This window comes from Gavia stellata, chromosome 7 (assembly GCF_030936135.1).
Source record: "Gavia stellata isolate bGavSte3 chromosome 7, bGavSte3.hap2, whole genome shotgun sequence".
Classification (NCBI taxonomy): domain Eukaryota; kingdom Metazoa; phylum Chordata; class Aves; order Gaviiformes; family Gaviidae; genus Gavia; species Gavia stellata.
In genome coordinates, this window is record NC_082600.1 from 43,622,980 (window position 1) to 43,644,134 (window position 21,155).

The following is a 21,155-nucleotide window of genomic DNA, read 5'->3' on the forward strand; positions in this document are numbered from 1 at the left end:
TTCAATCTGAATGTTACGGATTGAGAGGTGTAATTTGGAGTGCCGCTCTTCAACACAAAACACGAGCAGCGACCCAAAGAACCTTCCGAACCGGAGAGCACCACCCACAGAGGCCCACGGGAGGGAGCAAGACAGTTAAAGAAATTGAACTTACCTGTTTAGAAACGCTTCGGCTGAACTTGCCGGGTGGAACTGGGAGTCGTGAGCAGGGCCGGGGAAGACCACCCTCGGGTGGCTGGAGAAGAGGAAGGAGGCACGTTCCCGTTCCCGTTCTCCTGCTGGTGTCCACCAGAGGGGGCCCGGCCCCCGCAGTTCTTCAGCTCCGGCACCAGAAGGCCATTTGGCAGCTGAACAGCAGCAGCTTTTCTCTATTTTTTTTTTTTCTCTTGCCTGCAGATATTTCCCATGATAAAGGGAACTCCGTTTATTAAAATCCTATGTGACGACTTAGGCCATGAGGTTTTCAGTTTCTGTTTGAAGTGTAGGAGAGATTAAATGATCTTGGGTTCATCTGTCTTCTCCTTACCAAACTCAGTTCTCTGTCCTACGTAGTTACAGCTGCAAATGCTGTGTCCTTCTCTAACTTGCTGTGAAACTGTGCCCCAGTGTATTACACTTGGCCTTGATAATCTTGGGGCTTGATTACTATAATGGAACACATCTAGAAGTAAAACTTCTGGTCTGCAAAAGTTCAAATTAATTCAAAATGTGGCCATCTGCTTACTAAGTCTCCCAGGCTGTAATGTTTCTCCTTGCAGTTCAGTGGGATAAAAAGGGCAGATTATCACCACAGTGAAACTGAAAACTGAGTTTCAGTACTCTCTTGCTGTTTCAGTAGGCTCATTTTCTTCTTCTAAATGAGGAACCAACTGTACTACCAGCATGCCAAAAGCTGTCCTTATTTTCTGTCAGGCATTGGGGTTCTAGTCATGCAAGCAAGCGTCATCTCAACCACAGTTATTTACTTATGTAAGGGAAATATGTTTTAAATTAAACACAAAAAAAGACCTATGAGTAGTACATTTTTTATGTGCTTCTGTAGTGCTTTATTCAAGGCTGTTTTTCTCCTACAGCAGTAATTGACAGATCTCTGTTCTGCTTCTTACAGATTACAAAAGCGTACCACTCGAAAGCCCTGATTTGCCTCCCAGATAGGAACCTGGGCAGCCCCAAAGCAGGTAAGATTGGAACAACATGGACACAAACAGTCCTGTCTCTTCCACGTACACAGGTTTATGGAAGTGGGTCTCTCTTAGCAGAGATCTGGTTTTGTACACAATTCATGTAATACCTGTTTGTGTCATGAGTTATGTACATATATGGGAATACATACATATATTTGTCACTGATAGATACCTCTGTTTTTTAAGGTTAAATCCTTACATGCTGGATTTCAAAGGTGTGTTAAGTGTGTTAACTTTTGGCTATAGTGTCCATTCTGTCTACTGGCTACTCACTCTTAATTCATATATCTCGGAATATAAATGTTAATAGCAAGCTTATAAATAATTTTTATTTATGGGCAATGCCTGTTGTGAGAGGATTATTGTCCATCGGCTCCAAGTCCCCTTACACTGTGCAGCTGGATGCACCTAAGCTCTTAGCAGCGTTTGTGAATGCTACAGCTTCTCCATTTAAGATTTGCAACTAACTCGGGGTGAAAATGAGCAGTGGTCATTGTAAGAAGGATGCCATTCATCAGGATGTTTTGTATCTTGCATTTTCCTGTTTGGTCAGCCACAGATTTATACATGAGTAATATAACTGAAGTGGAGACTGCTGGCAGGAGATTTTAGCAATAATTAAAGGAAAGCTGAAGGTTTTGATATCTGCAGAGGGTCAGGAGGTGGTTTGGAACATGTGTGGAAGCTCCAGCTAATGTGCATATCCCTTAAAGAAAGTGGTTAACAAGGACCCTTAACAGAAAACATGAAAAGCAGAACCTTTATATCTCAGACTGAAAAGCCTTTCCTATGAGAGAACTTATTAATCACATTATATTTCAGCCTGTCTGTACATTCAGGAATGCATTTTTACATCATTACTGTTGAATTCATGTTTTCAAAACAAATGAGACTGGAGTCTTTAGCCAGGCTCTGTGCCCTTAGGGCTTATAACTTGCCTGCAGGAAGGACTTGCTTACAAATAAAGCACCCTGATCAAGTCATATTGCCACATCCCATATTTCTAGGGGCAAGTTGCAAGGCTAATATTCCTATATGCAGCACATTGCTGCTTCAACATGTGGTTCATGCTCCTTTACCAAATATGGGTGAACATCTAAAACATTGGACCGATGTAAAGCCCCACATCAGGCCATGGGAAGGGAATCTAAAGTGATACTCAAGTTACAAAGCTGTTCAGCACTGTATATTTAAAATAGGGACCCATTCAACTTTGTATACAGTAACAGTTGTCACAGGGTTATTACTTTTGCACCTCCATTACAGATCCTTAAAAAAAGCCCAAAACCAAAAGTCAGAATAATTCAAAATTTTCTTGGCTGCCTTCCTAGCACCAGGAAAGCAAAATGGCATTTTCTACATGCTCTTTTTCACAAAGACATAATTGCAGCAAGAACTTTTATTATTTATTACATTTTGGCATCTTCTAGTTTGGCACTGGCATTTAGTTCTGAGTACATCAAGTCAAGGCAAAGTGTTAGCTGTCTACAGTGGTGACTTCCTTTCTCGTCTTCAGACCTCTTCTCAGAGGTGGAAGATTTCTCTCTACAGACAAGGTACTTCACACCTAATATGTTTTCCAAAGTTACTGGCTCCATTTACATTCAGCAGACTTTGCATTAGGTTTTCAGGCCTCATTTTTAAAAAAATATTTATGTAATGCCCCATGGACAATTTCAATACCTGACTCAGGCCACAGCAAAGTGGCAACAACAGGCATTTCAGTCAGTCCATCCCCTCTCCCTCACTGCTTGTTCCTGCCACTCTTAATTGTTTCTTTAGTTAAATCTGTTCCCTGACCTGGTTCATCTCACAGAGAAGAGAATTCTTTGAGCTGAGATGCTGTACAAACATCCTAGTTTGCACCTTCAGTGTAAAGTGGTGATTTCCAGGCTAAGCCAAGGTGCTTGTACGAACTGTGTAAGTGAGCTTGGCTTCAAAGCATAAACAAACACGTGTCTGAAGGTTTTTCTGTATACATACTGGAATGCACATTAGGGTTGGGTAATAACACTCGTCAGAATACAGGTGAAAGTTGGTATATAGCCATATTCTGAAATTTTTATGGACACAGTTTCTAACACTAGAAGTTCTTGAAAATCTGCTTACATAGTTTCAGTTCTGCTATTGTATTTCACCATGCAACACCAGCAATGGGAATACTATAACAAAAACCTTACAGCCTCAGACAGAAGCATCCCATGGGCAGGAACATTTTTGTCCATAATTTACCATGCAAATTACACCACTGTAGACGTAAGACTAAGATCACGCTTCAAGCTTGTTAACAGTATCAGGGAGCTATATTTTTTGCTAATATTCATGGCATCTTAACTTTTACCTGTGGCTAGCTGGTCTCTTACTTTCATTCTGTGTTTTCCAACTCCCATCTGTATAGTACTACCTACCAAATGTGTAACTCATCACGAATCCAGGCAACTCCCAAACTATATCACTGTGAAATTCAACCAGCACAAAGTTCCCAGTGGAAGTAAAGTTTGCAACCTTCTCTGTCCCACAATAAGGGCCAACTGCAGGTGATGTAGGTCGGCTTCCATCATGTATGAGCAAGTAGTCATAGATGCATCTGTCACTGTCTTCCAGCTCAAAGGATAACATTTTGAGAGATATCTGAAGAAAATACAACCAAAGCACTTTGCTTCCAAGTTGTATCCTTTTTTCTTACCCCTTGTATGTAGCAAGCACAAATAGTCTAAATTCCTTACATGCAGGCGCCGTTTTTTATTCCGTGTTTGCACCACATCCTGATTCCCATATTGTAATGCAAATTAGTAGCAAATTATTTGCTTAGTTCATCAGCATTTGGATTGGAAGGAGAAGCAAGGGACAAGATTGATCTTGTACACTTTAAATTCTTTTCTCTAGAGAAATATAAAAACAGCACCTGTGCAATGTTTCGGTTTTCTAGTGGGAACCTTACCTAGGGATTATTCTTAACAAAGCCTACTGGTACAAGATAAATTTGTAAGAGTTCACATGCATGTGTAAAGGTTTTCCCTTGCTGAACACCTCAGAAACCAAGATCCAGCGCAAGTTTTTAAACTGGATTTTTGTGTTCAGATTTTTACTCTGAGATGCCTGCTCAAAAAGTGACATTACAGCTGTAATGGCAAAAAAAGATTCCATTGGAGAACACTGATGAAACCCACAAATGAATTCATCTGTGCCTTACCTTGTATCCTACTGGAGAACTAATGACCCAGAAGCATGCTTGGTTTTTGGGGTATTTATTGGGGTAGTTTGGAGAGGTGATGACTCCATTTGAGTCTGTGAAAGTATCTCCACAATTCACTGAGGAGTAAAGGAGAAAACCAGAGAAAGGCATATTAACAAGAGCATTTTGGCAGTAGAAGTGAGCTTGCTTACTGTATATTCTTTCTTCAAGCCAAGAAAAAATTTGCTACCATGAAAATCTACTGCTGAAATGTTTTATTTCTTTGCTTAGTATTTGTATCAGCAGCTGTACTGAAGGAACTAAAAACATGGCTGCTAAATAACCTTTGGAAGACAGGAAACAGCTGCATCTGAAGCTATATCTGTCTTTACAATTGAGCATTACCATATTAGCATACCATTCGAATAGTACTAACTTACTGCGCTTTTAGAAAAGAAATACCTCAAGTATTTGAGATTGCATTATCAAGCTAGATCTTATCAAGCTAGATCTAATGCTATCTAGATATGACTCCATCAAGACTAATGCAAAGAGTAAGAATGACACATTTCTAAGACTTCTTCAATTTATGCTTTAAAAACATTTGCATTTTGAGCTGAAATAAAGCAATAACAAGTTATTTCTAACTGAAAGCATGTTGCAGCACAAAGGAATTTTATCCAGCAGTCCATAATGCCTTTGTATGTTTGTAAAACAGACACTCCTCAAGTGACTACAGTAAGCACTGTGTTTCACATGACATAACAAAAGCCTTTAATTCAGAAAGTGTAAGTTACCCAAGGTTAGCACCTCTCCTGTTGCATAAAATACCACAAAACTTTGAATAACATATTGCCCATATACTGGCTTTATATCTTGGTTGAGATTTCTTGTTGACTTCTGCAGTCCTTGTGCTTTTTGGCTTCACTGTTCCTATTACAGTCGTTGCATTGTTTTTATTTAAAGAAATTGTTCTAAAGGTGGGAAGAAGCCTAGCAGAGGCTCTCAGAAGAATGTGAGTGGGTTCTCAGGATTACTAACATGAGACCCATGCAACATCCCACTTTCTGTTTCCTGCTAACCTTCTGCCCCATCATTGCCTAGCCTTCTGCATTAGCAATTGCTATGGATTTGTAAAGAATAACACAGAAAAAACCTACTCTGGAGTACATGTTTGAAATTTTCAGTTCTTCCATACAAATACTATTAATGCTGTTCTCCAAGCTCTGTAAAGGAGTGTTCATACCCCTGTTGTAGGAGGCTCTGAATCCTGTGGCTGCAATGCTCTCATCACTTGCAAACTCTACCAGCATTGTTGATCCAGACGTCACTAAGGAGGGCAGTGGCCCCTTCCCACAGTATTTGTCCAGCAAGACAGGGGAATTCTTGCTGTTTCCATTGTAAATTTTTATATAGTCAGAAGAACAGTCTGAGGAGGGTTGGAGATCAAAAGCCTCAAACTGCAGGAAAATCTTGAGAAACAAGAAAACAGATGTTGCGTTTAATGCTATACACAGGGAAGGATTCAAACCACCTAATTGTTACGAAGTGAACTAGGACTTCGTATTCATTTTACTATCCATGTATCACTGAAATTTTACTTTCTGTATAAAAAAAGCATAGAATTTCACCTAGCTATCCTGTTACTGAGCCCAGTGATTGATGCTTGACTATTGCTTGTCTTTGAAAAGCCATCCAATCTTAACTGGATAAAAATCAAGTTAAATAATGCATCTGATAGTCTTAATAAGTCTTATGAAAATTTTTGAGACTGTCTTTTCATTCACTGTGTAACAAAATAAATGTCTTGGTCCATGAAAATTACTCCCAGAGGGTAGTCATAATAATGAAATAATGCTGTGTAGCTTTGACACTGTGGTTCAAACCTTTTTTCTCCTAATAAAAATTACCTTACTTCGACGGATGCGGATCAACCACAGGCAGTTGCTATTGTTCGGGTATGGGGATGGGTAATTGACAGAGGAGAATGAGCCTTTGGATTTGGGCAACACAGAGCTACAGCAATCTGAAGGGAAGAACCAAACAGTGTTGAAGAGAATGAAAACTGCACAAAAATCTTCCAGAAATGCCTGACAAGTCTCTCCAACTATTTGCATCAGTCAAACTTGTAAAAGAGAAATTAATTATAATGCTTACAATTGTGTTAATGTTCCTAGCGTAAAAGTTATTCAAAACCTGCAAGTGAAATAAAGCTAGTTAAGGTACTTACCTGCTTCAGCTACTCATGTATTTTTAAAGACAGTAGGGCTTCTCTCACGTATTTTAGTTTATTAAAAAAGGCCTGGATCTTTCATGAACTTCCTTAACCTCAATCACAGGAGTAGTTTCAATGACATCAGTACATCAATTCCCATCAGCAAATGTGCTTGTATTCATAAGTGTATGCAAAAATCAAGCTGGAAAACTAGATTCTGTCAAAGCACAGAGGGATAGTCACTGGGAGAAAACAGTAACAGACAGCACTGAAGTCAAGCTACAGACCTAGTGACTGTCACTGGGAGAAAACAGAGAGCACTGAAGTAAAGCTACAGGCCTAGTGACTGTCACTGGGAGAAAACAATAACAGAGAGCACTGAAGTCAAGCTACAGACCTAGTGACTGGTATACAAAGTCTGATCTCATGTCTTTCATCTTTCCACATGTAGTCTTCATCTATTGCACTATGTGTAACTCCCCAAATTACAAAATACGAATATATGACATCTGAACATATGAACTTGACATTTTTCTCTTGCTCTCTACTTCCCCTGAACCAGACCTTCTGTTCATTTTTTTTAGCCCCTGAGTTTTGTCCCTTTCTGTTTTTTTTAAATTTAGCCCTTTTCTTCCAAAACATACAGGTCTAATTATGAAATTACATCATAATGGTCTTTAAGTGTGATTCATTCCCAGCCCCACTATCAAGAATAAATATAATTAAATACTTGTTATCACTATCTTTGAGACCATGACAGACAGTTAAATTGTACACTTGTCTTATCTGAACTTAAGAATTTGGGAGGAACCATTCTCAGCAATGATTTCTGTACCTAACTATCCAACAGAAGGAATGCTGTTTCCCACTAATTACTGATGTTTATTTAACTAAGTTCTAACACAATTCAGAGCAGAATTTGGTACACTAATATTTAGGCCACGTTAATGTTTCTTGCTGTTTTGGTGGAGACTAATTGAATAACATCTCAGAAAAGTCAAATACCATATAAATCAATTAGCCTATGTACTGGGACTCGAGGCAAAAACCATGCATTGCAGAAGCAAGTCTGGTGTTTTACCTGTGTTTTGTTTTACCTGCGTTTTGTGCATCTCAGCTGAAAAGTTCCTGCTACAGAGGAATGCTAGGTATTTCTAGACCTTAAGATACCACAGTGATGAGTTAAGAAATGGATGGGGCAAGGAAGTAGATAACTATACAAGAAGCCTGCGGAATTCCCCTCAAAGAGTTGTTCTGATCAGCCTAAGTGGCACCCATAGTTACAGCCCAGCAGTCATTTTCTAATCGAAAGAAATCACAAACCAGTTGGCACTGCTGATGCACATGACTCTAAGCTATAAGCATGGCTGAGGATAGCTTACATACTTTGCAACCTTCATAGCTTTCCTGAAATGAGAAGTTGACAGAGGTAGCAACCATGATTTCTCTGATGGGTTTTGCTTATGTCAAAGAGCAGGGACTAGGTGAGGATAATTCAGACTGACAGTGAATTATTGAAAGTAAATTGTCCTTTCCAAGAAGGCAGCAGCTTGGCACAGGGACAGGTCTGTTTCCACACACATACCAGCCCTCTTGTAGGGTGAGGGAGAGATGTATTGAAAGGACTGTGTGCCGAGTTCCTTTCAGGGATGTCCAACAGTGCCTACAGACATCACCTGTATAAGTATTCGCACACCTTTTATCTACAGCACTTACTGCACTTGTAGAGTTTGTTGATTTTAGCTACATCCAAGTTACTCAGCCCTTCTCTCTGCCCAATGGGTATAGAGGGGTCAGGAACTGGTACAATAGTTGGTTTCCCTGGAGTCCTGGAGAAATCATAGCTGTAGAAATAAGGAAATCACATTTCTAGATCACTTCTCTTACACAGTGAAGTTCTCTAACTGCATAATCATATTCATGTACCACATGCACAGAATTTCAATGGAAAAGGGCAAGAAGCTCCTCAGAGACCAGTTTGTCTTCCCTGAAGAGGACCAGCATGGTAGCCATTTTGCGTGCAGCAGCTGAAAGCAGGAAGCAAGAAAAAGCTGCACTGTCCTGCGTGAGGAGAGCTTTTGCCAATGTCCTGGCAAAATGAACTGAATCCCACCTTTATGGTTCCAGAGGTGGAGGAGCAGGAGTAGTTCTGTCTTAGTTACTAATTCTTTATTTGCTATCTGCAATTTCCCGCTTCCTGCTAGACAAGTTTTATTTCATGGTTTTGTTCAGAAGTTGTTACTTGCTAGTGGAAATAAAGGAGAAGGTACATGATACAAGCTTGTACTTTATAAACTAAAATGCAATGTTAGACAGTGTTCCCAGATGAATATGAGGCAGCACACAACATCTTAATGATACAAAGAAATTCCATTATTCTTCTCTCTGTACATAAATATTGTTGTCTATGATCAGCTGTTATTACATTAACGAAATCATTTAGACTTCAGAACTGTTTTACATCAGTGACTCAGTAGAGTTAGACTTTGGACCATAGCCATGTCAAAGGCCTCCAGCAAGAGACAGGAGTACAGTGAAAGAAAACATTGTCTTAATTTTTTCTTCTATTCATATTAACTCTGTTTTTCAGGAATCCTGCTGACAAAGGAAGTATGCTCACCCTTAATTACTTCCATTCACTCAATTTTAAGTGAACAGCAAAAGTAATTCCCTGCACAGAGCAATTCCTTCTTCCTAGATCTGAGCAGAAGGTCTGAAAGCTGTTTGCTCCTTTGACAAGGCATCTCAGAAAACAACTTACGCCCCGTAGTGCATCACTGAAGAGTAGTCATAGGGAAGGCCCAGATTTTTGGAATTCACTTTTCCAAAGTTCCCTTGTTCCCCTGTAAGGTAGGAAACCAACATTTCAGCCAGAACAATTATTGCTGCTCTAATAGTACACTGCCTGCTGTCATAATCCTAAGAGTAACTTAGGATACAAATACTAGTTCTCATACTATCTTGGATCTATCAAAACCACCAGAGCCTTTTGAAGCCCATGGGAACACTTTTTAACTCAGTCTAGTAGGTTTCAGAATATAAACCAAATCAAATAAGTCAAAGTTTTGATATAATCAATGAATCCATTCCACTCTTCAAGTAAAGGTATTCATCTGTCCATCTTCATTAGGGTGTCTCCAAGAATGTTTCAGTGCATTATCTTGATCATTATAAGCATCCAACCCATGTCCCCAAAGCTGCATCCATATCTTGAGGGGGAAATCTGGAGGACCACCTAGATCAAAAATTCAGTGGTATGTGTGGGTGACCGCCAACCTGTCTTGCTGAGTCCTTCCACCAAAGGGTTATAAGACCACAAAAGAAATGGATACAGTTTGCCTGTTACTTGCACCAGGGGACATGTTATCAGCCATGTTCTGGCTTTGCCTCTGGTCAAACCCATCAGCAGTGACTACAGGGAAGTGATATGACTCACATGAAGCAAGGGCACTCAGTAAGATCAGCTGGAAACATTCTGCCTGAATATAGCTGCTGATATAGCCCCTCTCCTCTTAGCTGCTGAGCATCTCATCACTTTTCATTTGTTTAGCCTTAAAAAGCCCATATGAGGTAAGAAAGTGTTACACTGATACAGGACTGGGGCCCAGAGACACAGACTGGAATTCATGTCACCTAGCTTTATTCCCCCAAGTCAGGCACTGAAGCTATTCACCAAGGCTCCCAGGATAGTCAGAGGAGAGGAAGAGAAAGAGACACACAGTTGGAGGGAGTTTCATCTGAAGGCACCTATTTCTCTCCATTGACCGGAGAGCATGAATACAAATTGCACCCTGGGTCTCTTGTCCATGGCAAGACAGGCAAGCAAGCAATGTCAGGGCAGGGAGCTGAATGCAGTCAGCCTGGCCTTGAGGCTAATGCCCTAACCACTGAGCACTCCTTTCCAGTTCAACATCTGTACCTTCATTATTGTAACTAGTGGTTTGTAAACCACAAACCATCTGGACAAGAGTTCAGCATTGGATGCATGTCAGAAAAATCTCTAGAGTCTGCACAACTTGGCTGGCAGACTTGCAATCAGAGCCAGTCTCTTCCAGTAATATCCTTCAACACTGGTCCCAATGAGGGCTAGGAAATGGAAAGAGACACTTCAAAATCCTGAATTATAGAAAGTTTGGGGATAAACATGACTTTGGAGCTTTTCATAGCTCAAAAACTCAGTTAAGGCTCAAAATTATTCTCAACAGCATTGGCTTTCCTGACTCTGTTAGGTTTTTATCTCAGTTCCTCTTATCTGCTATACTGACTTCAGAAAGAATTATCAGCAAGTGCACAGCTTCTTTTGAGGTGATGAACAGAGAACACAGTTCAAATGCACTGAAACATTTGAGCATATGTCTACTGTTTGGCACATCAGTGCTTTGTTGAACTGATTTGCTAAAAAAGAAAAAGTAACAGCAGCCTGGCTGGACAGAGGCACTGCCAGAAAACTAGTATCTGCCTCATCACATGCCAGAGAGATTTGGCTGTCCAGACCTGCACACATGTCGGGGCTTAACCCATCTTTTCCACTCTAAAAAAATCTACCTCTGACAAAATCTAAGTGTAATGACTCAGAAGAGCTGAAAAGGCAGCTTTGGCTGAAGACTCTGAATACAGGTTTTTTTTCCCCAAAAGTTTGGGAAAAACAAGCTGAGTTTCAAGTACCTAAGTGGACAGCAACCAATCAGGCTGCATTTTGTCAAAACAAAGAAGTAGAATGGCTTCCAAGGTGAATTGCTGGGTGAAAACAAAATTCAGCAAGCATCCACAGTACTTCAGTCCTGGCAAGAGAAAAACAGCTTGGTGGGAGAGCTGGAAAGCTGCAAAAGGTCTTGAGGTTTGGTTCTGCACCACTGAGGTCAGGGGGAGCTCTGCCATCAGCACTGTTAACAGCAGCATGTTTTTACAGATGTACACTAACAGTCCTCATGAACATAGCTGTCTGTCTTAATTTCCTTTTCCCTGCATATCTTTGCATTTTTTTCCCTACAGTGCTTGTGCTGCATGCGCTCTGCATTCTAAATCCCTTGTCATGCCAGTCTTCTCAGCCTCCACTCCTGGTGAATGCTGATAAAACACTGAAGATATGCCCCATCTCCTTTGGCATAGTCTTGTCTTCTTCACCTCTTCCCCCTCTCTTATCCTTTCATGATACTGTGCCTGAATCAGAGCTTGGTTACATCTGTATCCTTTAGGAATGATGACATCTGAACCTGTGGACTTCCCCCTGCAAAACTAGTGTAAGATTTTATCTGTGTCTAGTATATTTGGTATAACTTCATGTTTTCAACTCCTCTCTCCTAGCACATCTTTTGCTAGTATTTCAAAACTGGCACACCCTTGTTGTACAATGGCAAACAATTTATAGCAAAATTGCACCTTAACACTAGAGCTGAAACCTCAGTGAAGAACAGGACAAATAGAATTTACTTAGGATATCATGGGAATAGCCACAAAAAGTTTGGAGAACAGTGTGTTAGGAATTTGCAATAAAAACAATCAAGTTCCATCTGGAGAAAAAGATAGATATATTTTCAGCTGTGCATGACACTGAAGAGTTGAATATCTTATTTGTTGAAGAGACTTATTAGAATTTGGTATTCAATTGTCCTGCCTCATTTACTATTATTTTCTATAATGAGCTAAGTACACTATTACCTTTTTACAATTGTTGTGGGTTGTCCAACTCTCTCATAGCTGTCAGACAAATGATTCCTTGCATCCTTTCTTCCGCTACTTTCCTTATATGTACCACTTTCTCCCTTTCCCTGGGACCTCCTACCATTCTCTCTACTCTCCCCTCCCCAGAGCCTGGAGCTCCGTATATGCTCCCGTGTTCCCAGCACACAGATCAAGGGCACATGCCCAAACTATTCATCCTGCGTTCCTTTCCCTAAATAACATTCACTTGTTTTCCCCCTACAGATTTGCCAGTCCTGATTGCTCCCCATAGCTCCTTCTTTTCATGGCAGTGTATATTATTCTCTCCTCAAGGAGGAAATAATTGCAGTCCCTCCTATCACATCATGCCAGGTCCCAGAATTTTGCACATGCTGGTGGTTGCATGTGCTTCCATTCTCTCCGCATTGAGTCCCTTGTTCACCTACATTTTAGGCTACGTGCATTTTACCCACTGCCAGTGCCAAGATGCCTCCCTACGGCCTTGCCTATTTCCATATCTTCCCCTGAAATGGAGTTGCTGTGCAATTCCCCACCATGATCTCTGAATATCATGTTTCTCCCTGCCTCAGCTAAAAGTCCCATAGTCTTGCCTCCTGGCCAAGTCTTTGCTACAACATTTTGCATTCCTGATGACCTTGGTATTTTGGATATAAGGTGAGTCTGGGCTCAAGATAGCAAACAAAATAAGAACATAGAGCTACTTTTAGGCTGCCTCTGCCTTGGAGGACGACACTAACATAGGTGTAGCCACACAAACTCCCCTAGTACAAACACTGAACAAGAAGTTCCATCACACTGAATGCGCTACTGCTGCAATTCAGCCAGCACTAATCATGATTCTTATTTGCATTGCTGTTCACTGAAGAAACATTCTCCTTTATCTGAAAGTATATATTTTCTCTTATGATTTAGTGGACATACCTGCCACAATGTGTTCCCACATGATCTTGACAAACCTGTCCCGATCACTCCGTGCCTGTTCATGGATGAAACCCAGTGCATGGTTCATTTCATGCTGAATTGCTCCTTTATCCATGCAACCATTTTTCACCAGGCCTACTGCTTGACGTCCTCCAATTTTTCCAAAGTAAGACCAGCAGCTAAGAATAGGCAATCAATAACCAAAATGATCACATTCAGCAAATACAAAGAAATAAATGTACTGATTTTGCCACCAAGGGCCTCTGGATTTACAGCCACAGAAAGGCACATGCAAATAGTCCCTGGCATGAGATACCCAGGCTTCCAAAAGCTGCCAAACTACACAGGGGGAGAAATAAAGCCTTTGTGATGAGTATGGCAAATTTTAAAACATTAAAACTAAGATGAAGCAGTTTAAGTAGTTAAGCAAAGAACCTGAAACAATTATACTTTAAATTTTTACAATTAAGGAAAATGCCTCATTTTGAATTATACCCCATTATCTTTCAGTCCACACACACATTTATTCCTGCAACCTATTAACTGATGTAACTACCAGTATATCTAAAGAAAAATGAAAAATTGCACCTGCTCTCTGACTCGACTCCTAGGATAAAAAAGGGCTATTACTTAAATCCAGATCAAAACAGAAAAGAAGCTGAAAGACCTTTTGAATAATTCCACTCCCAGGAGACAGGGAACTTACCTCTGCCCACGTTCAACATACACATAGTCTGTTTCTGTAGTGCGATTTACAAACTGTACACAGGTCAGCGTGGAGATCTCTTGCAGAGCATCAGCAATCCAAGACCTCTCTGTCACTGCTAGAAAGAGAAAGCGGCCAGGAGAAATCTTCCTTGGTTAATCAGAACCAAGGTGCATTGATGGGGTGCATTCCTTTAAAATTTCACAGCACTCGTTAGCTTTTTATCATACAAGTATAATTAAAAAAGGGCACAAAACCTTCAGAGATCTTCAAGTTGATTGGACTTTTAAGGGGAGATGTAAGAATTCTAGCTGGCGCTTATGCATATTCTATAGGAGACAGCTGAGGGAAAGCAAGACTGGCATTGTTTCTTCCTTTAGATAGAACGGGAAAAAATGAAACGGTTTCAGATACAAATAATTGGATTCAGGTATCCCAAATGAGCCATCTGACTGTAGCTAAGCACCAAAATCCTATTTTGTTTATCAGACATAACAAATGCCTGCCACACTCCCCTTGGAATCACTTGAGACAGCCAGCATTCAGAGGCTCTGAAGATCACAGTTTTTCTATTCAGGTACCAAATAAAGATTGGATTGTTTATCTACTTCTGAACATTTTGGCCTAATTTGGCTTCCTCAGTTATGAATCATCTACAACTGATTTGTATCTCAATTTCCTCATCTTTAAAGTTTGGAGAGAGGGAGGTAGATGGAGTAACCCTCACCTAACCACAAGAGTGTACGCTGCAGTTTTGGCAGCACATGGGCAGAGGAGCAGCCTAGATAATGCAAAGACTGGGCTTTCCTCAGCTCAAATGGTAACACAGATCCGCTTTCCCCATGAACGAGAATCAGGCACAGGCTGTATTTCACTTCCATGCCATTTTCGCTCAAGGTAAGATCTTTTAAGAAGGGTCTCTATGGAAGCCTCAGACTAGAGAAGCTTCAGCAGGGGAGAGATGGAAGACCTGCACAGCCCATATGAAGTCTTCTGGAACAAAATGTTCTAGATTAAGGCATCAGTCCTGCAGCCTTTTGCACAGGACAGAGCTATTGACTGACTAGAGGGAAATAATAAGGGAAAAATACCTCCAAGGATTTTTCCTCCATTTTTGCCTCTACAAGATTTCTAGTGCAGGAATATTTGAGAGATTTGAAAGAAACTTATAGTGTTCAAAAAAGTGCTCCTAGTGGTAATTTTGACAAAAATACATTCATAATGTGACCAAGTTATATTTCTTCTTCTGTACTTGCTAAATATTACAGTGCATTGTAGCTAGCAGGAATGAGCTAATATTTGTAAGTGAAGTTAATTAGCTGGTATTTATATAAGAACTACTGCCCAAGTAACCATGTATTTTAGTGTCTGTAACTGAAATGTTTGGAGTCTTAGCCAAACTACCATAGGGCTAACAGATTAGCAAGAGAGACATGTCAATAAATTCTCATTCGGACAAAGATTGCTTTTGGTGCACGCCACAGAAACATAAAATAACAGAGACTATAGGGACCAGAAGATCAATGCTAACTTTACAGCATCCATTTGCATACACTCACAGAAATCAGAAGAGATGTTAACTGGAACCTTGACTAGTCCATCTTGTGACTTGGGCCATAAACAACTCTCACAGTTAATTGCACTGCGTCGTCCTCTTCTCAAGAGGATGTCTCCTTCGTACACAGCTATTTCACTACCTGGCAGATGAAGAAAATAAAGAACATACAAGGCACTGAGAAGGCAAATAGATGTGCAAAAGGGAGATGAGAGGTATACACTAAACAAGCTTTTGCACTTCTGGAAATGTTCGTTTCCCAATAATGTGAAAAAGGATCAGTAAATTAAGACTGAGTGGATCTAGCATTCACAATATGCTAAGACTGGTTAGGTCTGCCTTGCTTCATGGATGGAAAAGATTAATATTAATATAGATGTCATAGTGCAGCTGTAATCAAAGTCGTGACTAAATATATTTTAGCTTAAGAAGCTTCAGGAGCCTTCAGAGTGGAAGGCTAAGTATTACAAGTCATTGTTCTCTTCATTAGAGCTTGTGGAATTAAAGAAAACTCATAACTGACCTCTGTGAAAATGGGATTAATCATACAAAAGAAATCACTATTTTTATCATAAATACTGAATGCATGCAAGCTATTAATTTCCAGGTTAACTGTTAATTTGACATAAGACATTGTCACATGCTCCTCAGTTCTGACTCCAAAATACCTGGAATACATTTCTCACAGACAAGAGCTATTGGTTATTATGCCAAAAACATACGATAGTCTTGCGTACAGCAGACAGGGAAGAGCCTTCTATCACACAGGAAAGAAATCAAAGTGAAAAGTATTCTGATTTGCTGATGCTACATATGGAAAAGAACATTCCATGTAACAATTGCTCAGTAAGTCTTCTTAATTTCTTTATCATGACAGCATAAATAATCACACTGAATGTGACTTTAAAACACATCTGAATTCTGTGAATTGTTTTCCACTGGTGCTGGAAAATATTTTCAAAGAGAAAAATATACCAAATAATGAGAATGAGGTATAGAGAAGCAGCCCCATCAAAATCTACAGTTATTTATATAATAATTACAATCAAACTCACCTAAGTCATTGCTTCTTGTAGCTATCTGCAAAAAAAGACCCAACACATATCTTTTAATACATGCTTATCTCCATAGCAGAAAACTTCTATCATGTAGAATCACAGCAGCAAAAGTTTGTAACTAATTTGAAGACAGTCAGAGCAACTCAGCAGCAGCAATGTAAATTCTAAACATCTGAGAGCAGGAACACACCTGGACAGGTTTACTTAGTGCAAAGCTATAGAGAAATGCTAAATGAGTTGGCAGAAGAAAGTACTTCATCTTCAAGTTTCTGAGATGATCTTCTCTGCTCTGCAGCTCAGTTCTCAAAGCTGTGGGTAGTTTACTTGGGGCAAGTTTTATGGGAAAGCTGCTGCTCTTGTTAACAAGTGTAACAAAATTAGATAACAAGAAGTATTTTCAAAAAACAAACAAGCTGCAGGACCTCTCAAGAGAATTTCCAGGCTCTCATTTATCTTCAGAAAACAGAGGAAGTGGAGCAATAGGAAAGAAAATCCAGCAACCTTAAAGTGACTCATCTTTAATCCTAAGAACCCATGAGCTGCTGCAGGTCCCCTCACTGCTGGCCAAGGGACAGGATATCCGGTAGCAGTACGTTTACAGCAAAACTCAATGTGAAGGGACGCTTTGATCCATCCACACTTGACTACCTGTCCTGGAAACAAATTAGCTTGCTGCCAGGAGCCACCCCGCTCCACAGAGCCCATCTGTCAGCCTGCCTGCTCTGTGCACAGCTCTCAGCCAGGCCTTGCTGGCCAGGAGCACTGGAAATCTGTTGGAGTCAGATGAATCTGATTGTTGGTTGAAATTATTTTTGCAACAACATATCTTGCAATATAATCATCACTGGCAGTGATTGTGTGTCTTTCTGGAGTCTACAAATAAATAAACCCACCAGCTCCCAGAGTTTTGGCTTCCCGCCTTCTGGGAAGCCCTCCTTCCTTTGATGGCCATGAATAGAGAGAAGCCTAGAAAGGCAGGCTGAATCCTAGAAAACCCACACTGTAAGAATAAGCCACACAATGGTAGTATTCATGTTGAAGCCACATGAACACCACCATAGGCAGGCAGATGTTGCTTTCTCCTCCCAGCTTCAGCCCCTGCACAAATATCTAGGTGCTATAGAAAATCCTAAGGAATTGCTGCATCAGATCTTTAATAAACAAGCAAAAAAACCTTTGGAATTGTCTGCAAAGGCAAAATTCAGATAGAAGTATGGGCTGGTCCTTTGTTTTTAAGGAGTACTTTGCAAGGAAAATTTTAGCTGATATTATGTAAAGCTTTGCTACTAGTATTTTCATTTTACCCTACTAATAGTTTGTTCCTAAACTTTCTAAAACATTCCACATTTCTGTGGCTTCCACAATTCATCAGTTATAATTTCCATGTAGATTACACTGCAATTACAACGTGCAGACACAAAGGACCCCTTTTTCTTTGGCTGATAAGAGGATGAAGTTCAGAAGTCCTCATTAGTTTGTTACATTGATAACCAGAGGTCTTCCTATACAGTTCCGAGCAACCTCCGTGTCTATTCAAGATCAGTTTCAAAAGAGATACAGAGGGAGTCACAGGAATACATTTTTGCTGCTACACATCACAAAATGGCAGGGGAGAAAGCAGAAGTTATTAGACAATAAATGCAAGAGAACAAGACCAGATCGCTGTGCAGAGCCTGGAGCTGGGTCACTCCAGGCATGCAGCAAGGAGGGACAAAGGGCCCTTTGAAGTTCTGCCATGCAGGTTTGCATATCCATTCCATAGAAGGCTGTAATACCTTACTGACTCCAGCTGCAGACCACAGACCAGAGTAACCCTTAAGTCAGGAGATGTCTCCCACGGTTTAATTCATTTTCCTGACTGCCAGAAAGAATTGGGTATTTTTCAAGGCTAATTAATAGACCAAAGTCTACTATCACCTGATAACATGTTATCACAAGTTGTCTTGTAGATGCAAATTTCCTTTTTGATGCTGCTTGTCTGCTTTGATATTCTAGCAGAATAACGTTCAGGTCTCAGTCTCATTATCTGTCCAAATAATTTGATTACACAGCTGTAACTTGCATTCTTTCTCCTGTACACCTTTTCTTACATTGTCTTTTGACATTTCTCATTCTTAGCCACACTGTCCTTGATCTACCAGACATCACTGCTGTTTTATAGTAATTTTAATATGATGTTTACCACATTCTTAGTGATGCTTACTTAGTTTCACCTTCATTCCACAGCAGAGAATGAGTGCTTCTTTCACCATGTAATCCAAGTCTCTCTTGGCATAATATTAAATGACAAAGTTAGAAAAACCAAACCCATTGGTGTTTAAGTATAGGTTTTTTCCTAGCTCTGTATCAGCAATAGGTATCATCAGAAGCAACAGGAACAGTAAGTCCAATGATCTTTACATAACAAGAAAGTACAGAGGGCACTTTCCCTGGCTAAAGCATTAGAGTATATGAACCTCAAGGGAAACAAAATTCAGGAGATGGAAAGGCCACATTGCTGTCCAAGAACCCAGTGGAATATCACTATAATGCTCAGTTTCTCAGCTGTTTGCACCAAAGCTTATGCACACAATTGCTGGTGAACAAGCAGTTGGCATAACTAAGCTGTATATTCTCCTTAAGAAGCTTATCACTCTTCAGGAGGCTTTATGGTATCTCTATACATTTAAACAGCTCAAATGTTCATACTACATTAAGAGTCCTAATTTCTTATTTAAGTCACAATCATAGCAAGTATTGCCCTTACTAGATGACAATTCTTTTTAAACCTGTTTTGTGTGATGCTGCACTTGGACAGAAATCAGATTCTGCTGAAGAGCATTTTTAAATAACTTTGTATCCATTAAATGAAACTATTATAATATAACATGCTGAAAAGAGTTAAATAATAAAAACATCCACAAAACTTCCTTTGTCTTTAAAATGATGTTATTGAACAGTTATCTGTTTACAGATACTGTGTCCTTCAGGATGCTAGGATTAGTGAAAGCATGCATTCATGCCTCATTATTTACTGACTGGGAGAAGAAAATGAGCTTTCCTGCTTTTCAGTTGCCAGTCAGTTAATCAGTTTAGAATAATTAAATCACTGTCCTTGATCAAGTGCAATAAAAATGTTTTGGCTTTTATAGAAAAGGTCACAATCATGAAACTAAGATTTTGTAAATCTGCTCCCTGGTGCCTAGACCTTACTTTGTCCCAGTTACCAGCCAGGAAAAGGTTATATAAAAAGTTACTATCGAGCATAGTATATGCTTGATACATTAAACACTTGAATGCTCGTTTTAAGTTAATTAGTCAATTTCAGTGTTGGTTAGAGTATCTTATGCCATAGCATATATTGACATATTTTCACATTTTAGGTACATTTTTATTTAAATGAAAGATTTATTCTTTAAAAGAAAAACTCTAGTGTAAATACTGAGATGTGTTGAAATTAGTTTGAAACCAATGTATGTTTGGACTCTGTTCCTCCTAAACCACTCCTGCAGCAGTGTGATCTCTGCTATTTTACCACCATTTATCTTTTACCTTTCCAGTGCCAGAATAATACTATAATATTAGAGAGGCATACATCCAAAGACTCCACACTGGAGATAACTACAGGTGTCAGTGAGCCTTAACCTGAGATGATGGCTAGAGACAAGAATCAGCTGAAACTTTTACAGCTAATTTGGTTTTATCTGGTTTGCAGTAGCTATAGGCTGAAGAAATCTTTACTATAGTTTTGAAATTGATGCCTGGGGAAAGTTGGGTTCCTAGAGACAAGCTACAAAGGTTGGTTTCAGTATCTGAGTACCTAAGTACCCAAGGGCAGAGCCAGATGGGACTGGCTGGCCTATAGCTTCCCTGGTTCTGATAAAATCTGACCTGAAACCAGTGCCCAACTGCAAACATCACCCTAATGCTTTGTTTTATTCACAAGTTGTCCAGGCACATAACAGAAGTCCTGATCTAATGCTGCTCTCTAGTGGTTTGCCATTTGTGCAAGTGGGACATTTCCAGAAAGTCAGGAGCTCTCCATCACCACTCGCAGCCTGTTCACTCCTTTGATCCCTGTCTGCACAGTACCAAACCGTAGCTGCTTCCTGCAGAAAACACTTGCAAGCACGAAGAGTCTATCCTGTAATCCATGCTGAGAAGTGCTGCATAAGTTTTAGCCCAAACCGTCTCAAAACTTTTAGTATCTGCAGCTTGTTACTTCACTATTCACCTTCTCTAGATACTTATGGATTACACATACAGATGCCACAACAGACTTCTGAGATGCTCTGATAGCCCATTAGGAAAATAAGCCATTTAGCTACACCATTTTTCTTAAAAGACTTTTAAATCTTAACATTTATTTTATTGATAAGTCCTCCTAAAAGCTTTTTGGAAAGCTTATACTGCAGAACCCAAATACTCTTATGGCTCTACCCTAGCTCCACTTTGACTTCCCAACATAGATCATTGCCCCATTCCCCAGTTTGCCTTGAAAAAGAACCAAGGCCAATGGGGAGCAGCAAGAAAAGGACTGCTCCACAACAGGGGCTCCCTAGGAACTGCAAATACAGCACAGTTTCATAGTACCTCAGCACAGCAGGGGTGGGCAGATAGCAGAGCCTGTTGAATCACATCCAGAAAGTGAAGGCAGAGACAAGATGTAGGATACAACAT

General features: G+C 40.0%; 1 protein-coding gene across 1 annotated transcript; it reads right to left on the bottom strand.

Annotated features, from left to right (window-relative positions):
• Positions 1–3,584: 3,584 nt before the first annotated feature.
• On the bottom strand, positions 3,585–16,755 carry LOC104251792 (embryonic protein UVS.2). The gene is made up of 11 exons (XM_009815652.2): positions 16,687–16,755; positions 16,494–16,518; positions 15,443–15,580; positions 13,884–14,001; positions 13,178–13,356; positions 9,336–9,417; positions 8,291–8,418; positions 6,270–6,385; positions 5,606–5,831; positions 4,378–4,496; positions 3,585–3,815 (listed from the first exon to the last, which is right to left on the bottom strand). The coding sequence occupies exons 1-11, from the start codon at positions 16,753–16,755 to the stop codon at positions 3,585–3,587; spliced, it is 1,431 nt and encodes a 476-aa protein (XP_009813954.2).
• Between the last annotated feature and the right edge of the window lie 4,400 nt (positions 16,756–21,155).